This window comes from Pyrenophora tritici-repentis, chromosome 1, assembly GCF_003171515.1.
Source record: "Pyrenophora tritici-repentis strain M4 chromosome 1, whole genome shotgun sequence".
Classification (NCBI taxonomy): Eukaryota; Fungi; Ascomycota; class Dothideomycetes; order Pleosporales; family Pleosporaceae; genus Pyrenophora; species Pyrenophora tritici-repentis.
This window is the reverse complement of record NC_089390.1, coordinates 5,521,483-5,543,669: the sequence shown is the minus strand read 5'-3', so window position 1 is coordinate 5,543,669 and position 22,187 is coordinate 5,521,483. Positions and strand designations below refer to the sequence as shown.

Below are 22,187 nucleotides of genomic sequence, written 5' to 3'. Positions count from 1 at the left end.
GATGGTGGCCCAAGGTGTTCATGTAAACTTTAATCTATTACTGTAAACGATGACTGCATTGACAATGAGCTGATGGTCTCCTGTCAAAACAAGGAAGAAACATACATGTATCGCAATTTACCCCATGGATTCTTGCTACAGCCTCTCGGTCCACGTCGGAACCACGGCATTCGCGCCCGTGGCCGCTCGAGGTCCCGCTCCTCCACCTCTCATGGAAACTCCGGGTATATCTTCATCATTTTCCCTCTTCCTCTTCACGCCCGTATCGCCCGTCGCAAGTCCATAATTTTCGTGACCAAAGCTAGGCATCGGTCCCGCGTGCATCAGTCCCCCGTGCAGCCGTCCATGCTCGTCATCACTGTGGTTGAACATGGTTCCCGCAGGCACTATACCAGACCCAGACCGCATCTAACGTCCTGGGGGTCCAGGGGGGAACCTACCAGGTGGTCCTCCAGGTGGCATGCTCATGCCTCCCGGTGGCGGGAATGGCATACCTCCGGGTGGTGAGCCTGCATTCCCTGGTGGCGGGAAGGGGAATGGTGGTGGCATTCCCTGAGGAGGGCCGCCGCCCATGTGTGGAGGGAACGGCATATTCGGAGGCATTCCACCAGGACCCGGGGGCATACCGTTCGGCGGGGGGAAAGGCATTCCGTTGGGTGGCATCGGAGCTACAGAGTAATCAGTATAGCATTGTGCATCTTGGCTGCAGAGTAACTTACGACCTCCTCGGCCCATGAACGGCGGTGGGATTCCACCCATTGGCGGCATACCTACTACATTTTAACATGTTGCTCATCATGAACATCTGTAAACTCACCTGGCGGCGGGAAGCCATGCGGCATACCCATTGGCGGCATCATACCCGGCATCCCTCCCATCGGTCCTCCAGGGAAGCCTCCGTTCAGATTCTGTTGGAACAACGGATTCGCCTGTCCTTCTGTGTTGTATGCGTCGGTAATACTGTTGATGACTTGCTGTGTCTGGTCACTGGATATCTGCTCGTAATAAGCCTGGACGTTGCGCAGGTGGTTGCGACCGTTGTTGTGCGCCTTACGCACGCTCATACTGTCGTGCGTAAGGTAGACATCGCAGTAGTCGCAGAAGAACTTTGGCATCGTGATTTGTTCGTACGAAGTGAGGGCCGACTAGTTATGTTGTGAGTATCGTGATGGGGTGGTATGGAGTGGCGCGACAAGTAATGGATGCGCGTCGCGACAGCTCAAGAATCTCGAAAGTCGGCCATGTTAGCGCCAACGTCTTGGCATTGCCATTCGCAGCCGCTCCACATACAACACCACCTAAGTACGCTCTAACCTTAATCATATCACCATGACCATAGTCGCGTGTCGCAGTTACAATATACGTGAAAAATGCTGGTTATGTTTCTTGCGTTTATCGCTACAGTGCCTAATTGAATACATAGCACTACCACCGCGTTTACAAAACTTCGATAAAATCTAGACCTTCTATTGTAATAGAGGATAAATGCAATCATGTGGTATCTCGATAAACGCCTAAACGCCAAAAAAAACTCTTATTATTTCAGCTGCTTCTGCACATAGTCATAGCTCTTTCCGCAGATTCGCTGCAAATATTAGCTCTATTCGAACGCTCTCCAGTGAATCAAACATACCTTTCTGCGCTTGGAAAAGTCATCCCTGAGCTCCAACCAGAGGAAGCGATCAGTGCAGTCTTCCCCCACGCCCTCCAGGTCCCAACATCTTGGCAAAGTTTCCTCTAGCTGCTTACTTGTCGGAGCTATCCATGGTTTCGGCATCGGCCAGTCGGAAAAGTGCACGTACTTGGCTTCTGCCAATGCCTTTCTAGGATCCCACTTTTCCGTCCGCGAACCAAGGTATGCTTCATGACCGTGTGGTGATTTGCGAAATTCGCCTGATAGAAAATTGTACTTGCGATGTGGGATGACCATGCTGGAATTTATGAATAATTTGTTCAGAATGTCCATGTCGTAATCGTTGCCTTCGTGGTTGTCGGCGGCGTTTTCCACACGCAGCCAAGTCTCCTCGGATGGCTCAGCGACAATGACTTGTGAGGATAGAGAAAAATCGTCAAACCAGTGTGCTCGGGGCATTGCGACTGGCGTCGATGGCAGTAAGAAGAGTTCATCCATGTGCTAGTTGTTGTCAGCAAACCGTATTTTATTGCGTCAACATTCAGCCTAAGGGAGGCCTACATCCAAAACTGTCGCATCCGAGTCCAAGGAAATGACTCGTTTGTACTGCGTCTGGTTCCATACTAACAACTTGGTGTAGCTATCCTGCCATGTAGGATCATCCTTATTGACAAATCTTTTCACCTGAATCGGCGCAAGCTTTGCCCCGTACTCATCTCTTGCCAGAGCCAACAGTCTCCCCTCATAACTGATCTCAGCCTCATTGCCCTCCGGCACCGGCCACTCCTGCGGATACATCATGAGAAGCTCAGCTTTTGTCCCGTGCCGCCTCAGGGCCTCGAAAATCATGACCGAGTTGCATAGGTAGGCCGCGTTTGTGACATATTGTACATACGCAAAGTCAGACCAAAGAACGTTATCGCTGATAGTACCAGAGGCTGGAAATATGCGTGTCTGCGTATCGGTAGCGGTGCTGTGCTGTGTGAAGCGTATGAGATGACTGGGACTGTGTCCGTCGCGGCGGCCGAATAGTAAGAGCAGATAAAACAAACTTGATGCAATGAATGCGATGCGCACTGTGCGAGACGACGGTTTTTTTAAGAGCGCCATTGGGAGTGGCTACCTGACCGACAGACCGCACGACGGGAAAATAGCAAGTTGAGACGAGTGCGAGGATACGATGGGAAACACATGGCGACAATCGTGGGCGGTATCTGAGCAAATGACAATGTCAGAACTCGGTTGGTTGCTCGGCGCATCGTGGTCAGCAGGAGCCGTGGCGATTGGCGATCTTCCGGCTTCTGAGTGAAATTGTTGCTCTCAATGGCGCCATGAAGTTGCCTGGAGAAAATAAGAATCCAATGTTGTGATGATAAAAACAGGTTAGTTTAAGGAATAGGGGTCCTCTGAGAATAATGCATCTGTAGCCGCGAAGTGCCGATTCCGGTGCAATTTGGAAACTTTGTCTTGAGATAGGAGGAGGGAGATGATAAGGGACGATGACTAAGTGATTAGATACGACCCCATGCCGATGGATACGGCTGCTGACATCAGATCGTAATTTGCTACAACGCGACGCGACCTGAAAAGGGATGCGGAGAGAGATGCACGTGACATTCGGCGGGAACATACGGATACCAAAGGACTTGTGCCATATACCTACTGTGGTGATTCTAGGTGTCCAAAGTGAATGTATTGCTGATGCGTGCTAAATGCATTCTATGGCGTGCATTTCTCATGCAAAAACGATCTTGTACTGCAAATATCGAGGCTAGCAGCTCCGTGATGCGAATGTGGGTGACCGTAGCGACCTGAGGTTTGGGGTTGTGTCGAGGATCAACGTGAGTCTAACTCTACCATCAACTCATCTGCTGGCTGCTTTCTTTGGAAGAATGAGAGGGGGTCTGCGACATCAAAACAGTATGTACGAGAAGAAAAGAAGATAGATGGATGGCCCGCACATGGAGGGGAAGGTGCTTACGCGGGTGTGCAGAATATCGATCAAATACGGTTAGCTGTTTTCCCCGTTGCGAATCGTTAGCGTGCGGGATCTGATACCCCGCGAGGTCAGGGCTGTGCTACTTGTCGACGCACGAAGGATCATTTGGAGCAGTTACATAGCAGGGTTTAATATAAGGATAAGGATATCACAGCCTGATGTCGACGTCATGCTGTGCAAGGCTGGCAGCTGGCGCTGTGGTGGCTTGTCATCCTCCAGCTGGCTTTTTTTTTCCAGCCTGATGCGTCTCCAGTTGCTTTCGCTTTACACATACCTTCATATCTCAGAATAATTACGGGTTATTTCCCATCAAAAGTCTATACATGCGCGGAGAAACTTCTTGGTATTGCCGAAATTGTGGCGATGGGCCGTATGCCGCTTGGCTGCTACGCTGCCCAAGTTGCTATGCGCATGCTGAAGGTGTTAATACTCGTTACGAGGCTGTGAGCGCAGGAACAGAAGATCAATATTCAGAGTTACCGCCGCTACCTCCAGAACTAGATTTGTTGGGCACACGCAGAGAGTGCCCAGACATACCTTCCCCGTCACCGGAAACACCATCGTCTCAGTTAGGTCATGTTGAACCTAAATTCGAAACACCATCTCTCGACGAGTTGGCTAACGTCCTGGGCAAAAATCGAGGGTCAAGACCGGGAACACACAGTCCACAAGAGGTGATGGACTGGATAATCAGGAGAAAAAATGTGAATAGAATAGCAAGTTACACTCCTGACGATGTGAATGGAGCATTACATTCATTGGAAACTTATAATTCTCCAACGCCAGAAATTAACGCTGATGAAGATGGGGGTGGTGAATTATACTCAGCCAATGACTATCAGAAAGAAGATGAAGTTGAGAATGTGGTTACAAGATCAGGGTCCCCAGATTCAGTTTTCTCGGCAATGTCATCTTCCACAATGGCTACTGAGTTTACACAAACGAGTGGATTCTCGATAGCCCAGATTAAAGATGCCACACAAATGCTGGTATCGATTCTACAAGACGATAAGGTGCTCGCACCACTTTATGAATCTGCTCGCCGCAACCCCAACATTGGAGTCAAGAAATTGAGAAGACAGGTTCGGCAAAGTATCGAGACATATGCGGAGAATCTAAGGAACGAAGCCACCGACTACCTGTCATTCTCGGCATCCCGTCTTGTGCGCGCCAGGGCAAACTACGCTGCCCGATGTGTTGCTAGTCAGGAGATTCAGGAACGCCAGCAGCAGCCTCTGAATAAACTCGACCAAATCCGCAACGAGGCAGAGGAGAGCTCCGAAGACGACGGCCAAGAGCAACCGGGCCAAGAAAGAGACGTCGGTGATCTAGTCGCTTTCCGTTCGTTCCTGATCGAGAGCACTGCCTATGCAACATTTCGTGTAGAGTTGGAAACTTTCTGCTTAGCACAACCGGATCCATTAGCAAATGCAGTCGTCACTTGCAGAGAAGACCCGGGGTCAGACATACGAAGTTCCGCTGTGTTTTCAAGGCAACCGTTGCAGAATGAGACAGCCCAGGAACCCTGCGGGAGAATGCTCTGGGCATCGTACTCTGCAACCATCAAAGAGGCACGTGCTGCGTTGTCGTCGCGACTAGATCAACTGTATCTTGCAATGGGATATTTGGAACCCCCACTAGAAGAAGGCTGGACCCGGATACGAAGTCAATGTGTAGGTCAGCAGGTCCTCATATAGCTACATACTCTGACAATTACCGTAGTGTTGCGGCGATCGTTTCTTTGACGATGTATATGAGCAAGCCGAGGGTGGTGTCGCGACACTGGTCGAAAAGATGCACTGTTCCTCCGCGAATCTCTCCATCACTGTGGTTCCATATAGCTCCCGATCCCCAAATCAGCAATATAGTCTTCGAAGTCCGACGTGGTTACGGATGTTTCAAAGCAAGCTTTTGGCGGTGTTCCCTGGGTACGGTGTGCGCTCCAACGCCCTGCCGTACCATAACGCTGGTAACCCCGGCCCTATAGCTAGTGGGACGGATCCGGGTAACCAGCAGCAACAACAGAATACTTTGCATCTCATGTCTTGTGTTCATCGTAGCCGAGATCACACAATTCTCCTACAGGATGATATCAGCCCGATCAACAACGACAGCGCACTATTCAGCTTTCTCAAAGCCAGAATACCACGACGCCGCAACCGACTCTTGCAAATACTTTCATGCAGGACCATCGAAGGCATCTACTTCAGCAAGGTACGTACCCACAGATAACACACTTCCCAAGCAAGGTATCTAACACCCCGCTAGTTCCGCCTGCGTCTCGGCGATAGTGTAGAAGTACGCCATCACAATCCATGCTGTCAATCCAGCAATCCAAGCATATGTGAATGCATCCCACCAGATTACAAGCTCGTACCATCCGGGGCTGCAGAGTATAGTTGCAGAAAGACAAGTCCGCCAGGCACATGGCCATTGGTAGGACCCAGCCATCTAGCCCACATGCTTAAATGCCCACTACAAATCAACGAGAAGCAAATCTGGATCTTCAACCTAGTTCCAAAGCGTAACTGGGGGGAACTAAGCGGAAGACCAGATGAACCAGCCGAGGGATGGGGTTTCTACTTTGAAGAAGGCTGGGACTTTGACGTCGTGGTAAATATAGCTTTCGTCGTCTTCATGCTAGCGAGTCTGCTATTTGGGGTTCTCTGGACGGTGCTAAAATCCGATATACAAGGCGCGTTTGGCGTGAGTTCTTATATAGTTACTTTGAGTGGACTTGTCATCGCCTTTGCTGTTAGACAGGCGGGAAAGATGGATTGAAAGGGGGGTTGTTACTCAGTTTCAAGTGTCTACACAAGGGTAGTCATAGTGTCTTGGCATCTGTGACGTTGGACAAGCGCCGTTGGAGTGCTGTGGCTATGTGGCTGATGGCGATCTGCGCCTGGTGTTCATGTTTATGTTACGAGTGTAGATTCCTAGATGCAATGCGCTAGTGCTTGTATAGGAAGGAGCGGAACGCCTACGCAGTGTTACGATGTGAGGGGAGGTAGTTGGTTCAGTGATACCAGATGGTTTACGATACATATTGTGAAATTATACTTCCAAGCTGAGCTTCATAAATAGTATAAACTATAGTACCACTAACACTTGCTACCCTCATGTAATCAGCACGATACTCACCCCCGAACTAGCTCACATCCTTCTCTTAATCGATCCGACCACATTACCCTTGCCTTTTCCATACCCCCATCTTCGCCTCATCCACCCTCTGGCTACGCTACCACATACTACACACCACGCTGCCACCTCTCCCAAGCCTTCAAAGCCGCACCAGGAAGGTACAGGCCCCTCATACCCAGGTCTCTAGAAATCGAAAGTGCCACAAACGCCGTCTGGTCCCCTATACCCTACCATCAAGGTGCTGAACATTTCAGCCTCGGGGCGGAACAAAATCTCTCCTCTGGGCGTGATAGTAGCGGCACGTGGTAGTATGGGTGAAAACTAGGGTTTGGAGGGTGTGGGTGCGGATGATTAGTTACCAAGCGCGGTTTGTAAAGGCTTGTATCAAGTGCGAGGTGTATCAGCAGACTTAGATGTATAACTTTCTATAAAGTTACTCGTGAAATACGAAGTTCTTTTTCCAACTTTCCATGTTGGCGTTTATGATCCGCGCTGTGGTAATTATCCCAAATCAGCTCTTCTTACCGCATCTTCCGACCAGACGTAGCCGTCTTCCTACCAGAACACTGGCTAGAGGTTTAAGCCGATCCTACATACCTCTCCAACATGGCCAGTATCGTAGACCTCACATTCCACTATTACAGACATTAATGTGAGGGCAAGAACGTGCCGTTCATAAGCTTTCACGAGCCATTTGTTGAGCTGTTGAGACGCATTAAGTTTACAATTCCAAATCCGGGGACGACGGTGCGCGGGAGAAGAATGCGGGGCTATGGTTTGTTGAGAATATGTGCGAGGGTTGCGAGAAAGAAGGGACGCGGGGAGAAGGAAAGGAAACACCCTTGTGATATGGAATACTTGACATACTAGTGTATAGATGTCACTATATGCGCCAGACACTGCTCACCCACACTGTCAAGTATTCCACGTCACCCTGGTGGAACGGTCTTTCCGGTGGTTAAGGGTCGGAGTTTGTTTTGCGTAGACGGGTTTGCTCATAGAAAAGGTGTTAGAAACACGTGCAAGCCAAGTCCAGAAATTACTCTTCTTTCCTTATCTAGCTTCCCACGTACAACTCCCCTTACACCCCCATTTATCAACACCGTGTATCAGTGTCTGAAACGGCCTTCCTACCTGAGACCATCACCATACAAAAAACCACCCCTACTCCCAAACGTAAGATGTCGAGCGAAAAGAAAAGAAAAGAAAAGCTAAAGACCAAACAAACCCCTTATTGTTTTTCTTGAACCACAACGTCCTACACACACACACTCACGCCTCACGTCACCGTCACACCACCCTCACCCCACTGCGCCACAAAAGTCGAAGTACCTGTCTATCCATCCATCCACCGGGAGAGGAGAGGGCGTCGTCGGTTAGCGCGAACACGCGTTCTACACACTAACCACGCACGCAAGCGGCTCTCGTCCCACATGCCCAATCCGTCAGCCCTGCGTGCATGTGTGAAACATGACAGCAACAGTAGCATTCGCAGTAGGTGTCGTTCGCCCGAGTATCTGACAGTCCAGTAGAATGTACCTCCAACCACTAGCTCTTTCGCTGCCGCAAAACATGGAAAGCCTGCGATAACTACCTGAGTCCGACCTCGTACAAAGTTCAGCAAGCAGGCAAACCTCCCGCCTCGCCTCACCATCATCCCATCTAAACGGCACGCCCGACTCACCCCATTGCGAATAGAACTATCGCTATTACTAATCCCTCATACCGCTCCACCGCCATACCATCTCGTATTCCCAAATAAAACCCTCCCCACTAAATACAGTACTCGCATATTTCTGTTCGCGTGCCCTCGTGTTCGGCTCAGGCGACCCACCAAGCCCAGCCTCAATACATTTAGCCAAGTAACCCTAAGCCGCTGAGTAAGTTCACCGTTCCCTTTCTCCCCGTATATGTATAGTGAATATCGATTTTCTGCTCGCATCGAACCAGAGTGCGAGACGTCCCCACCCTTCGTATTCTAGAAAGGCTTTAGTGTTACGCAGTTACCAGTTTATCGTAGAGCGCTAGAAAACAAGCTTTTGTGCTACCGTCACTCCGTCGTTGTCACTTGTGGGAGAAAAGTGCGGTAAGGTCGTTGCGTCGGTTGCGTTGGGGAATAAGAAAAACGAATACATGTGGATACTGATACTGTACTGGTACCATAACTATATATCAGCCTATCGACCGAACCGAACGTGCATGATATCCCGAACTCCCGGACTCGCCTCGCATCGGGGGACCGGAAGTTTTAGATTTACATAGCGATAGGAACAATCTTCTAGCGCCCCCAGCTCTGGTTCTAGTGCAAGTCCATGTGGTTCTGGTTCCGGGTTCCGAGGACTTTCTCTGGTTATGTGGGTACGTACGCCAGGTAAGTTAAAATGGAAGGATAGGAAGGAGTCAGTTAATCAATCAATGGAAATGAACACCGACGGCTCGTGTGTGTGTGTCAACGTAAAGCTATGCGCAACTGTTACACATACCCGGTACGCTAGGATGAGGTGTTCCGCGTGGGAGCTAAAAGGGGAGATTGCGACGGCGCGGGAATAGATGGATTGGCGGTGCTGATGTTAGCGCTGGGGGAACTTCGGGAGAAGAGGTAGTTAGTGGGAGCGGAGCGGAGATACCGCAGGTACACGATATGATGGTTTTTGTTTCGGTGGTTCGGTTACATGATGGTGAAGGTATTTCCGGTATCATGTGCGCGCGTGGAGGTAGGATAACGAATGTTGCGGTTGTGCAGAAAACCCGTTTTACCTTGTGCGAGCATGCATGTGCGGTGGATGGATAGGCTGACGGGATGGATGCGTGCATGTGCATGCATCAGGAGATGGATCAGGGGGCCCATAGCCATACCGCAACTACACAGCACAGCACTGCACCTCCCCTTGTCTCTTCCAGCGATGCGATGCGATGCGATGCAAAAACCAAAAACGACGTCAGCCAAAGACTAAGCACCTGCATCTGCACAAGCCGTCGATCCCCCTCCCATCTCGGTCATGCACCCAAGACACTCTACCTGCAGCCTCGCCAATGTCAATAGCGTCTTCTTCAGCTCCAGCACCACTCTATATGATGACAGCGAAACAAGTCCACCGTCAGCCTTACAAACCAAAAAAATGCATGTGCGTGCGCGCGCGACGCGGTGCCGTTAACCGGTGTGTGAGAGCTGACTATTGCACGGGATATACCCTAATGATGAGTTATGATGCATATACAAGGCCAATAAAAGTGCAGTGCATAAAAGTCATTTTGGGGGTTTCTTGTCCTGCAGCCAAAAGGGCGCCTCGGCGGGTCGGGCTAAGGCGGTAGGTACGTTTCGAGGAGCGGAGTAGACAAGACAAGAAAAAACGCCATGCGCCACCTTTCATGTCACACACAAAACGTTAAGCTGCAAGAGCGGTAAGAAGAAAAAATCAGCATGCATGTCAAACGCCAGACGCCATCGAAACCGTGGTTGTGCTAATCGAAGACTCGACGTGTTGTACCGTTCATCGACGACGACGACTACATTGACCGACGGACGAGCATTGATGACTACTATATTTGGAACCACGCAGCGACGGGACCGGGGCAGCTTCAGAAGCGAAAAGAAAGCCGATGCAGAACATGGCAAGGCGGCAATACGAAGTATGGCGTCAGCCAATCAGCTCGGCCCGGCCGCCGCAACAAGGCCGGTAGATCCGTCGCGCGTGCACGCACACGCCCACGCAGGGCAAAAAAAAGCCGATAGTCGTGCCATCATCCAAAGGAAAAAAGAGGAGCAAAGGCAATGCTTCCGCTGTAGTTCGCAGAGCTAGGACATGTCCGAAGTTTGCTTTTCTCCGCTCCGTGCGTTGAGCAGAACTGACAGCTCGGAAGTCCGAAACACATGACAGGCCCTGGGCCCATGAACCACGGGCAAAGACCAGAGAAATGATCAGGCCCGCCGTCGACTCTATCCAGAAGCAGTAATCGTCGTCCGTGTTTATCGATTGCGCCAGCGCATCCGCCTCGTATCGTGGCGCTGGCGCGTTCGTATGAAGGAAGACAGCCAAACGCAGGAAGAGGGCCTGAGCTCACGAGGCAAAAGGTCTCGGCAACGCTTGTTTACGCCACCAAACCCAAAACGAGCTTAACAGACATCCACTTAACCCATCTGTCCTGGGTGCCTGGCAGCGATTAGCTCCAGCTCTGCACTTTTGCTTGCCAATACGACGTTGCAGCAGCCCCTAGTGCCACTTTTTTTCATTCCAGCTGCTCTTTTCCCCTCCCAAGCCAGCTCAGCCCAGCCGCTTGGACCAGACGCTATGGATAGGTAGTGTATGGGCGTTTTTTGTTTGGGCGAAGAGGGCAAAGCGGTAAACATGGCTTTGCCGGGTTTTAGTCGTATTTCCATGTGTGGTCCATGGATCCTGCTTGTTTCCGCCAGCGGTGAGACGGCTCGAGGAACGGACAGGGAACGGCTGATCTACGGGGTGGTGCCTATGGCGTGTAATTCGCCCTACCGGTATTTCAGGCGCATCGCCAATGTAGGTTGTCCAGGTATAAGGTCGACTGGGGCGCCTGCTCGTGGAAGGATTGTCTTTTCTTGTACAGTACAAGACTCGCTCTACCATAACCCATACGCTCGCTTTGCTGGGTTGCTTGTCGTTTCCACTCGCTTTTCTCTCGGTATTGCTCCAGAGTTTTAGAACAGTCTTTTAATCCATATACCCTAATCATGCGTTCCGCCATCTTTTCCGCCTCCATGGCCTTGCTTGCCAGTGTTTCCGCCCTACCGTCTCCTCAGGAAGCTCCGTCAACCAAGTTCGTTACCCCATTGCCGGTCGTCAAGTTCGCCGAGACACGAAAGTTCTCCACGCCTATCCTACCAGAGGTCGCAAAAGTCATTTTCGACAACTACACTGCCACAGCGCCAGAGGCCCCCGCCGCACCATCCTTCAGAGTCCTCAGCTTTTCCGCTGCTGCTGCAACATGCTCCAACCCGCGTGTGCGCACCGAATGGGACGCCACATCCGACTCAACCAAGCAAGCATTCGTCGACTCAATCAAGTGCTTAATGAACAAGGCTCCATCAGGCCAATTCCCCGGATCCAGGAGCCGATACGAGGATCTCGTCTCACTGCACCAAGGCTTAACACCCAATGTCCACGGAAACTCAAAGTTTCTTCTCTGGCACAGGTACTACACTTGGGTGTTTGAGGACGTGCTACGCACCGAGTGCGGCCTTTCGGTACCCATGCCATGGTTCGACGAGACGCGGTATGCCGGCCGCTTCGCACAATCCTCAATCTTCTCCAGTAGGTGGCTGGGCAGCATTGCTGTTGGTGGAAACTGTGTAACGGATGGTGTAAGTTTACAAACCCCCTCTTGTCCCACACGCCTCTTTTGGTAAAGCACAAAGAAGTTAAACTAACCCTCGAACCCAGCAATTTGCCAACCTTGCCATCAACATCGGTCCCGGCTCCGGCAACCAAGTCCATTGTCTGTCCCGCAACGGTGACGGCGCAAAAACCCAATACTGCAACTCCGCCTACGTAAACCAATGCAACGCATACAGCGACTTCGCCGGCATGGCGCAGTGCGCTGAGAACGGTCCTCACGCCTGGGGCCACAACGGTATCGGAGCCGTCATGCAAGACACGTATGCCGCGCCCGCCGACCCCATCTTCTGGCTGCACCACGCTTTCGTCGACCGCAACTTTCGTATCTGGCAAAACTCCAACCCGGGTGTTCGTACCACCACTATCAACGGCAACGATGCTTCTGGCAACCCACTTACGCTTGATACCGAGATCAGCGTAAACGGTGTCCGACCGAATATCAAGGTTCGGGATATCTTGGATACCGCTGGTACCCTGTGTTACAAGTACAATTACTAAAGCTTGTTTGATTCTTGGTGTTTTCCGGTTAGCGTTTGCTTGGGTAAACAGGAGATTCTGTTCTCGAGGAAGGCCATGGTTTTTATTAGCGCATCTGTATATAACTCTTCTCGTGCAATGCCATGTGTATCCTCAGAAATCTTGTTTTGTACCAAATTCCAGCGCTTGATTCCCGGTGAAATCGCGACCTCTCCTCCCACGTGGTTGCAAGACATATCAACGTCGAAACTCGTCCCAAGGATGCAGGAGTCTAACATTATCAGTGTTTAGCGGACAGAGACCACTTCCTGAAATGACGTATTCTGAAACAGCAGGACCGAGGTCTCGGTCGTTCAGGTACCACCCGTACCCGAACCTATGCGTGCCCAGTATACCCGAAATCGTTGCACGCTCAAGATGGAGCACCTCGGATACCTTTTCTAGAAAGGTTGGCCACTCATTGAGCTGAAGACGTTGTTCTATCATAGTTTGGTATTCGGATGGAGACGAAGGGTGATCAAAGGCCCAATGGGGGTTTGCTGCACTTTGTGTGCAGTCATCGTCAAAGGAAATATTGCGAAGACTGACTTCTGTCAACGTAGCCCTGTGTCTATTAAGCAGTGACAACAAGCTATCCAGAGTAGCGAAAAAGTGACACAAGGACAGATGCCGCAATCTCGGCCATGTGTACTCCGAATCAAAGGTTGCATCAATCGACGAAAGGGGCATCCTGTCGCGCCAACAGTCGGATCGACCGGTGTCTTGGAGACTGATGCGAAGACTGTGGAGATGAGGCATGCCCATGATAAACTTTGTCAAGTTTCCGTTGGGCACGATATAAGCTGCGCTCCACCAATCTGTTGCATCCCAATAGTGGCGAAATCTGCGGTCCGCCCGCGCAGTGATGTTGAGATCCAGACTAGTCAGGCTGCTAAAGTCCCCGGAAACGTGCTGCAGGGCGAAGTGGCTCAGCCTGTTCAGCCGCAAAGTTTTGATCGGCAGTGGAGATGTCTTTTGAAGAAATTTGAATGCCATCATCCCACAGCGATTGTTCCAGCCATTGCGGCCTTCACCTCTCCGCAGGCTGACAGCATCCAAGTCCAAGTACCAGTCCTCGCCATCGGAAATGTGGATAGTTTGCAGGTTCTGAAACCTTCGCAATACATCCGACTTGAAGAACATTTCTTCTGCCGCCTTCTCATCCCTCACATTATCCAGATAGGCTTCAAAATCATGCTGGCTTTGTGCCAGGTCAATGAGTATGCCTCCATACGTATACAAAGCAGAGTTCCATCGACGCATATCGACTCCCTTCTCAGTGAGATATAATTCCCACTCGTGGAAGGTGTGAACGTGGGGAATAATCCAATGATTGGTGTCCCATATGATGGTTTTGACGTGTCGACGAATATCGGGTGACTTGCTCATCTCAATGAGGCGTTCAACGCTCCAGGTGCTGTAATGAAACGTGACTGTAGAGAACAACTCCTCAGTCCCTATCGCGTGCAGATATTTGCTTGCCATTCGGTATTGCTTCACCGTATCGCTATCAACATAATGCAAAATAAGGCGGTGCAGTTCAATCGGAAGATGTCGAGCATTTGACGCCAGCACCGTAGTATCGAATGATTCGCTCGACGTAGCCACAGAAAAGGCTTCTTCATTCACGCTCTTTCTGTGAACGACAAGATTGAGATTCTTCTTGTCCGCACATCCATCTCCCATTGTGGTCTGATACGAGGTTTCATCCATGCTGAAGGATAGTCTGCGATGATCGCTGTTTTTAGCCGTTAGCTGACCAATGTTACTTTTCGTGATCGCTGTGACGTTACATGCGGGTATTAATACATGCATTATATCCCGAAGCTTCCTACTCAACGCGAAAATGTCATGTACTGGTATGGACGGGTTGCCTTGAAGAGAGATGGTTTACTCGTTGTACAAACGGGCGCTGATTTCCAGGAATTGGTAGCAAAGTGTAGCGTGAAATGTATGGATGTTGGTAAAAAGTGTAGCGGAATTGACGTTATTTGCATTAGATGAATAGCGAGAGAGGCTTAAAAGCGAACGTAGTAAGCACGACGGCCCTGCGTCGTCTTCGGTCCGACATTGACTCAGCCTCAACAATTGAGTCACAAGGTATCCCCATGACGACAACGGGCCGAGTGCGCCCTTTTGTTTTCTCTGCAGAGGAAAGAGAAGCGCGTGAACTAAGGCGCGAAATGGGTTCAAAGGAAGCGCGTAGAAGGAACAGGAGAAGAACGCGTGCGGGCCAAGACGCTAATATTTGGCGCTAAACACGAGATCACGTGGGCGGGTCCATGCACGGTTTCTTCCAACATCGCCTTTGCACCTGCACCTAGGCTACGTAAAATACTTAACAGTGTGGGTAAGCACCTATTAGGCCTGTCTGGCGCATGCAGTGACCTTTGTACACTGGTATGTTAAATATTCTGTAGCATGCGGGATGAGAGGGAGCGTCATTGAATCGAGAGGTTCAGGAAGGGGGACTGCATGAGCGAATTGGGCCATGGCGGGAAAGGGAAATGACGTTTTCTGACGGTTGAGCATGTGGAAAGTGGTGTGTTTTGTTTTCATGACGCGCGCAAGTGCGACTGTAGAAGGAGTGGTGAGGATGTTAGGGTAAGAGGAAGCCGGCGATGAGATGAGATCGGAAAGAACGATAGCACACATTATGTTCCGAAGCCTACTTGCTTGAAGCGATGAAAGCGCCGTCTTTGAGCAGATGGATTGAAGTTCATCATGAAGAATTAGAGATCGAATAACAAGACTTCTACAAAGTAAATCAAGCTACACCCAACCATGAGAACCAAAATGAAAAAAACCCCTACCTACAAGACCTACATATAACATCTACACCACAAACCTACCAAGTATAGTACGTAAGCCTACACAGCAACCTCCTCAGCAAATATCTTGTCCCCAACACCCTCCCCCTGCAACGCTGCCAAAGCCTCTCCAACCTCCTTCAACACCCCCTCCGCAACACCCCTCCACTCCTCAAACGTTACAATCTCAATACCCAGCCTCTTACCTCCCTCTTTCACAAAAGCCTGACACTTCCACTCGCGCAGCGGCTCCCCATGCGGATACAGCGTCTGGAACTTGGCCTCGACTTCACCAAACGGTAACTCCTCGACCCAGGCCGGCGCCTGATGCACCACGGTATCAAACCACTTGGTCTCGTCCTTGTTCCAATCCGTGCAGTTCTGTACGATCTCGTCGAAGCCCATGGACTCGTAGGCTGCAGAAGCGACGTGCTGTGTCTGCACGTAGTTGAGGAGGTCGAGATACGTCCACGTAGAGCTGAAGGGCACGCGGAAGGGTATGTATTGCCATGTTGGACCGAAGATGCGGTCGGCGTTGGGGGCGCCTAGATTGCGGCCGGATACTACTTCGCCGAAGACGACGTCGCGTAGGTTGAGGCGGCGTGCGAGGACGATGGCCCAGGCGGCGGTGGGGAGAGAGCCGATGGTGATGTTGGATGGGCGAGAAGAAATGTCGAATTCCATGTAGACGTCAGTCGGGCGGCGGTGAGTCAGTGGGATGGTGGGTTTGAGGACGGTCATTTGAGAGCCAGAGAGCAGGTCCGTCCAGTAGGGGACTGCTTTGGGGATATTATCGAGCACCACGTGGTTTACGTGCGTGGTAAAGGGGAGGGTTTCTGGGACTGGGGTGTCGGAGTAGAGGGCTGAGAGTTGAGCAAAAAGAATTGGGAGACACATCTCGTCGTATTGGGCATGCGAGATGCGGAACGAGAGGGTGGAGGTACCGGAGAGGCTGGTGAAGAGGGTGAAGGATACAAACGATGAGCCATAGTCCTTGGGCGCTTGAATATCGGCGTCGATGCTGGCTTGGATGAAGTTGGACACATCTTCACCTTCTGGGATAGCAATCTCGGCGTAAGGAACTTGCAGAGAGGCGAGCACGACACCCAGAGTCGTATCATCCTCCTTGATAAAGACAGTACGCAAAACTTGGTTGCGTGCAACGAGTTCTTGACATGCTTGCTCCATCTTTGAGCGATTGATCGGCGTAGTGAAGTTGAGGAGTTCGTAACGCAGCGAGTAGCGTGGCAGATCGACAGTGCCCTCGACAGCGAGCTGCTGCAGCGGCCTTGCGGGATATACGTCTACAATTTCCCACTCGAAGTTTTCCAAGTAGGCTCCGATGCGGTCGGGCGTGTAGAACGACGCTTCCTTGCCTAGCGAAGCATACGGCTTGTTGGAGACGACCGTTGATTGCGACACATCCGCCATCTCCTGAGCAGACGTGGCCAGCTCAGCAAGTGACGAGCTTCCAAAGACCTGACCAACTGTAATGTCGATGCCTTGTGCGCGCGCTTCCGAAACAAGCCGCATAGCTCCAATCGAGTCACCGCCAATCTCAAAGAAGCTTTCACTGGCCTTGATATCATTCTTGGGCATGCCGAGAATGCGACTCAAAAGCTCTACAAGTTTTTCCTCTGTGGCATTGCCTGCCAATGATGCGAGTTCGGCTAAAGACTTGCTCTGGAAGACTTGGGCAACCGTGAGCTTCAGGCCTTGGGCGCGAGCATCAGAGACTAGACGCATGGCGCTGATGGAATCGCCACCGAGTTCAAAGAAGCTGTCGCTGCCATTGATGTCTTCAGTTGGCATACCCAGGATACGGCTCAAGAGAGCTTTAAGCTTTTCTTGGTTTGGTGAAGTGCCAGCGTCTTGACGTTCGGGACTGGGAGTCCGTGGCATGGCAATGGCGCTATCACTCATGACATCCCTTGGCCTCAGTGCTTCAGCGTCGCGCTCTTCTTCTGGATCGAGAATGGCGACATCGCCCAGCTTGCTCTCGGGGTTACCCAAAAAGGCAAGCACAATGCGGTTCAAGACGACGAGGACCTTCTCCATAGCAGCCTTGCTGATGCAATTGTTGTCAAAGCTGGCCATGATCAAGAAGCCATTCTCATCCAGCGTACACACCAACATGAGTGCATACGTGTTGAACTTGAGAGCTTCGCGCGCAGCGTCGGAGTCGTCAGCAGGGAGTAAATTGTTTGCGGGATGGCTTTCGTCGACTATATTCCAGCCCTCCTCTTCCTTGGGATGCAAGACGAGACCGGTGCGCAAGTCACAAGCGACACGAGCGTCTTTACTCAGCCGGCGAATGTTTTGAAGACCCAAGTGCTCGTGGGGAATCTGCTGAACCGTCTGCGCATGGACAGTTTGCAGGTACTCGGAAATGGGTCGATCAAGAGCAAGTCGGACACGAATGGGCACTGTGGTAATCATTGGCCCCTCAATATCCTCGATGCCGGGCACTGGTGCTGAGCGGCCCGTAAGTGTTTCACCAAATACGATATCTGGGTGGCCCATGTACAAGGATGATACAAGAGCCCAGGCACCACGGATGATTGTTGCCAAAGTGAGCTTCGAGTGTGCAGAAGTTGGTACAGTGACGTAGTGCTCGAGCAGCGAATTTGCCTGGGTAACGTAGCCCTTTTCAGGCAAAGGAGGGAATTGGTACGGACTCGCTCCTTGCAGTCGCTCTCTCCAGTAGTTCTGAGCTTCAGCAGGATCCAGACTGGTGAGGTGTTTGATGAAGTGCCTGAACTCCGTGGGTCTTGTAGTTTCGAGACCTTCAAAAGCGCGATTGACGCGCTCATACACGAGAGGCATCGACCATCCATCGTAAACAGCATGATGCATGGTGATAATGAGGTGGCACTTGTCAATGGCAGGATCCTCCACTATGCCATAGCGAAAGAGCGCTGTGCCAAGATCCATGGGCTCTTGACGGTCAAGCTTCAGATATTCAGCAACACTACCTCCATGCTCTCGTAGAAGCTGTCCATCGTGGAGCACAACTTGGTACAAGCCGCGACCAGTCACGTTGACAATGCGAGTTCGCATAATCGGGGTTGTTCGGAGGGCAACATCAAACGCCTTCTTAAGCTGTAGACCCCTCTGGAATGGTAGTGTTGCGACTCGCTGCGCAACATAGGCATCCCGGAACTTGGCCGAGAGAGCCATGAGACCTTCCTGAAGCGGTGTGCAAGGATATACATCCTCGACTTGTGCAGGATCAACGCCACAGAGTTGAGCTCCTTCGATTCGAGCAGAATTGGCATCCCAATCCTGTCCAACCATGGAGAAGGGTGGTGCGTCCAAACTCTGTTCCCCGGACAAGAGCTTGGCCTTGGTAGCCATAGCCGATAGGGTCGGGTTAAGCATGATGTCGGGTACATTGAGCACCAACCCTTCTTCTCTCGCAATAGCGACTAGTCTCATGGCCCGGAGTGAATCGCCACCCATGCTGAAGAAGTTGTCATTGGCACTGAAATCGTCGTCCCCGCCGAGAAGTTTTGCCCAGAGACCCCTGAGCTTGAGCTCCATTTCGGTAGTCGCCTCCTTCTTCTCAGTCATTGTCGAGTTGAAGCGCCTGAGATCTTGACGAGTTACAGAAGTTCCAATCTCGCGAAGGCGCTTGCGATCGGTCTTGCACGACACGAGCAGTGGCATCTTCCAAAGCGGGATGTAAGCACTGGGTACCATGTAGCTGGGAAGGTCGGCCAAAAGCTGTGTGGTCATGGCCTTGAGTGCAGCCTGGAAATTGTTGGTGAAGCTGCCAAAGACGTTGCCGTCCAAATGGCGCATGCCATTCTTCTTTTGCTCCACCACAAAAGCGACCAAAGTCTGCTCGCCGCTACCGCCCGGCTTGATGACTTCGACTGCAAGCTGAGTATCAGCAGGAAGATGCTTCTGCATGTTGAACTCAATCTCAGCCAGCTCGATGCGTTGGCCGCGGAGCTTGACTTGCTGGTCCTGTCGTCCAACGAAGATGGGCTCGCCGTTGCCGTCGGGGTCGAAGCGTACCAAATCACCAGTCTTGTAGATGCGGCCGCGTCGGCCAGGATAGCGCTTGCTACCCTTGACGAGGAAATCAGGGTCCTCGATGAAGACCTCCTTTGTCTTTGCAGGGTTGTTGAGGTAACCGTTGCCAACAATGGGGCCTTCGATGAGAAGCTCACCAACTGCACCCACTGGTACGAGACGGTTGTGGTCTTCAGGCTCAGTCAACCAGATAGAACATCCCATGCGCTTTCCCATGGTGATGTACGACTTTGCGGCGACATTGTCGTTGATAGTAGCGCCAACTGTGGCTTCCGAAGGCCCATAGGCATTGACGACTCGCGTCCGTTGACCCCACGACATAGCATCGCTCGTGGAAACGCCTTCACCACCGAGCGCGATGGATTCTAGATTGTCCAGAATATCCACTTCCAGGGTCCGAGCGACTGAAGGAGTCATACCGGCAAAGGTGACGCGCATGTCGCGCATCGCACCGCTCATGTCATTCATTCGTCGCTCTTCAGAAGGCGTGCAAAGCGTACCTCCATGTCCAAGGGTGCAAAGCATCGAATCAATGCAAACATCAAAGGCATAGCTTGCAAAGTCGAGGACACGAGAATGCTCGTGGTAGCCCACTGCTGCGGCTCGTGGTATCGCACCAGACGTGTACTGGCTGTGCGTAATGATGCATCCTTTGGGAACACCAGTACTGCCGCTGGTGAATTGAATGTAGAGAGGCTGGTCTGGTGATACTGGCGGAAGCGAAGTCGCAGGCTTTGCGGCTACCCAGGGGGAGTAGACCTTGTCAAACTTCTTTTCGGAAACGGGAATGATGTCGGCAGATGGTCCGACTCGCGCAGCAAGTGTAGACTGCGCTTCGGAGGAGAGGAAGAGTTTTGCATTGACTTGTTGCACGACGGCGCGTAGTCGACCTTCTGGTTGTGCCGGGTCAAGCAGCGCAAAGCATGCACCTGCCTTCATGACTGCGAGCACCGCTACCGTGGTCCATCTCGACTTTTCAAACAGCACCGGAATGATTCGGTTGGGAGAATCATCCAGTAACCGCAGCGTCTGCGCCAAATCGTTCGAGTAGTCTTCCACTTGACGATATGTCAGACTCCCATCCCATGCTTCAATGGCAATCTTGTCCGGATTCGCCGCAGCCTTCTCGGAGACTTTCTCATGCATGCAAAACCTCAGTTCTGGATGCAGGGGCGTGTTCCAGCTCCACAATTCATCAAGCTCATCTTCGGAAACGGAATGGAAATCTACAAGGGGGCGATCAGGGTCGCTAAAGAGGGTATCAAGAATTGAAGCAAAATAGTGCAGCTGCGACACGGCTTGGTGTCGGGACATGTTCGATGTCTGCCATGTCGATGTGGCATACAAGGAGCCGTCCTGGAGTGTGAGCGAAGTCTCAAAGGTCCACTGTTGCGGTTAGTGATGTTGGGGAGAAGTTAGGGGTCAGCCTGTACCTCTTCAAGGGTGCCGTCGTTGAAAAAGAGGGTACCTTGTCCCAACGACAAGTTGTTGAGTCTCTGCTCTTGAATCTTGGTCTTTAGACCCGAAGCAGTCTTGTGGCTCCGCCAGTCGAGATTGAAAGCGGCCAGACACTGAGTACTGTCGCCACCTCCGCCCTTGATTCCCCACGTAAACTGGGAAAAGACATCACGCTGGTAGCGTTCTACAAGTATTGCCCAGGCAGCCAGAACTGTATCCAGCACGGCATCCGACGACAACTCCCTGGGAAGCGGTATCGGAATCTCATTTGCTTTGGCGGCTTGTTTGTTGATACGGGCTGTCTCGTCGCCACTGTTGGCATGCTCCGGACTGTGGATCTCGCCGTTGTTCTGAACCGCCTTCACATGCTCGTCCGGAACACCACTGAATCGCACCGTACGCTCGCCTTCTGGTAGATGCATCTTGCCCGAGTGTCTAGAGGATCGTCTCTTTTGTGAAGAATCAACACGACTATTTTCTGATGTCGAGGTGTGAAAGTAACGGCAGTCTTGCTTTGCTCGGAGATGGAAATCCCAGAATCTTCCGTAAAAAGACCCGGCCATTTCAGAGCCACGAGTTCAGCGAAGATGTCCCTTACGGTTCCCTCTTACTCCACAAGACGACTTAGGATGGTGCTCCGGCATACGCACTCCAATCCACCTCGGCCTACTACTCGGACGGCCATCGGCGCCATCATGTCCCTGCCGTCGTCGCATGTCTAGCAATGTGGGCAGTTGTCCACACATGCTCTAACGTAAGTGTGCGGGAGTCGACCAAATCGAGAGTAGTACTACGATTTAGCCGTACGGAAAATCCTCTTCGCACTAGAAATCCATCCCCACACTTGGCTCGGATCAGATAACTTTTCGGGTGGGCGTTGCTAGCTCGCATCTGATAAAAATTTTGATGCACACACGGGATGAGCGCCATGCAGGGTTACGTCGGTGCAGATCACTTTTCATCTGATAACGGCCAATGTTCGGACTACTGCAGCCCCGCCGCCAATGACACACACCAGACGCTTTCAACCGACTTCAACCGATCCATGACCGTCGATGCTGTGTGCTACTTGCATCGATGATTCCAGAATTCATCTGCCGGTTGGTGAAAAGGCCCGGTTCAATAGGAAAAGGTGCTGCGCGATTATAGACATTCCGAGACTAAACGGTATGCCTTTTCATCGCTGATCGCGGCTGTATGTACATGGTACACTACGTCATATC

The 22,187-nt window shown here is 51.5% G+C and overlaps 8 protein-coding genes across 8 annotated transcripts; 2 read left to right on the top strand and 6 right to left on the bottom strand.

Moving 5' to 3' along the window:
• Nucleotides 1-135: 135 nt before the first annotated feature.
• On the bottom strand, nucleotides 136-372 carry PtrM4_021660 (uncharacterized protein; the record flags this gene model as incomplete). Its single annotated transcript, XM_066103470.1, has 1 exon — nucleotides 136-372. The coding sequence occupies one exon, from the start codon at nucleotides 370-372 to the stop codon at nucleotides 136-138; it is 237 nt and encodes a 78-aa protein (XP_065965672.1).
• Nucleotides 373-408: 36 nt separating this feature from the next.
• PtrM4_021650 (uncharacterized protein) lies at nucleotides 409-759 on the bottom strand (the record flags this gene model as incomplete). The annotated part of the gene is made up of 2 exons (XM_001931985.2): nucleotides 409-668; nucleotides 720-759. 2 exons carry the CDS (start codon nucleotides 757-759, stop codon nucleotides 409-411), a joined length of 300 nt encoding a protein of 99 aa, XP_001932020.2.
• A 14-nt stretch (nucleotides 760-773) lies between these two features.
• On the bottom strand, nucleotides 774-1,115 carry PtrM4_021640 (U1 snRNP-specific protein C; the record flags this gene model as incomplete). Its single annotated transcript, XM_066103469.1, has 1 exon — nucleotides 774-1,115. One exon carries the CDS (start codon nucleotides 1,113-1,115, stop codon nucleotides 774-776), a length of 342 nt encoding a protein of 113 aa, XP_065965671.1.
• Nucleotides 1,116-1,537: 422 nt separating this feature from the next.
• PtrM4_021630 (Alpha-N-acetylglucosamine transferase) lies at nucleotides 1,538-2,743 on the bottom strand (the record flags this gene model as incomplete). The annotated part of the gene is made up of 3 exons (XM_066103468.1): nucleotides 1,538-1,585; nucleotides 1,634-2,134; nucleotides 2,195-2,743. The coding sequence occupies 3 exons, from the start codon at nucleotides 2,741-2,743 to the stop codon at nucleotides 1,538-1,540; spliced, it is 1,098 nt and encodes a 365-aa protein (XP_065965670.1).
• A 1,809-nt stretch (nucleotides 2,744-4,552) lies between these two features.
• Nucleotides 4,553-6,413, top strand: PtrM4_021620 (uncharacterized protein; the record flags this gene model as incomplete). The annotated part of the gene is made up of 3 exons (XM_001931984.2): nucleotides 4,553-5,305; nucleotides 5,355-5,846; nucleotides 5,901-6,413. The coding sequence occupies 3 exons, from the start codon at nucleotides 4,553-4,555 to the stop codon at nucleotides 6,411-6,413; spliced, it is 1,758 nt and encodes a 585-aa protein (XP_001932019.2).
• Nucleotides 6,414-11,475: 5,062 nt separating this feature from the next.
• Nucleotides 11,476-12,637, top strand: PtrM4_021610 (tyrosinase; the record flags this gene model as incomplete). The annotated part of the gene is made up of 2 exons (XM_001931983.2): nucleotides 11,476-12,105; nucleotides 12,185-12,637. The coding sequence occupies 2 exons, from the start codon at nucleotides 11,476-11,478 to the stop codon at nucleotides 12,635-12,637; spliced, it is 1,083 nt and encodes a 360-aa protein (XP_001932018.1).
• Nucleotides 12,638-12,853: 216 nt separating this feature from the next.
• Nucleotides 12,854-14,341, bottom strand: PtrM4_021600 (uncharacterized protein; the record flags this gene model as incomplete). The annotated part of the gene is made up of 1 exon (XM_066103467.1): nucleotides 12,854-14,341. The coding sequence occupies one exon, from the start codon at nucleotides 14,339-14,341 to the stop codon at nucleotides 12,854-12,856; it is 1,488 nt and encodes a 495-aa protein (XP_065965669.1).
• Nucleotides 14,342-15,525: 1,184 nt separating this feature from the next.
• Nucleotides 15,526-21,386, bottom strand: PtrM4_021590 (D-alanine-poly(phosphoribitol) ligase subunit 1; the record flags this gene model as incomplete). Its single annotated transcript, XM_066103466.1, has 2 exons — nucleotides 15,526-20,892; nucleotides 20,940-21,386. 2 exons carry the CDS (start codon nucleotides 21,384-21,386, stop codon nucleotides 15,526-15,528), a joined length of 5,814 nt encoding a protein of 1,937 aa, XP_065965668.1.
• Nucleotides 21,387-22,187: the final 801 nt, after the last annotated feature.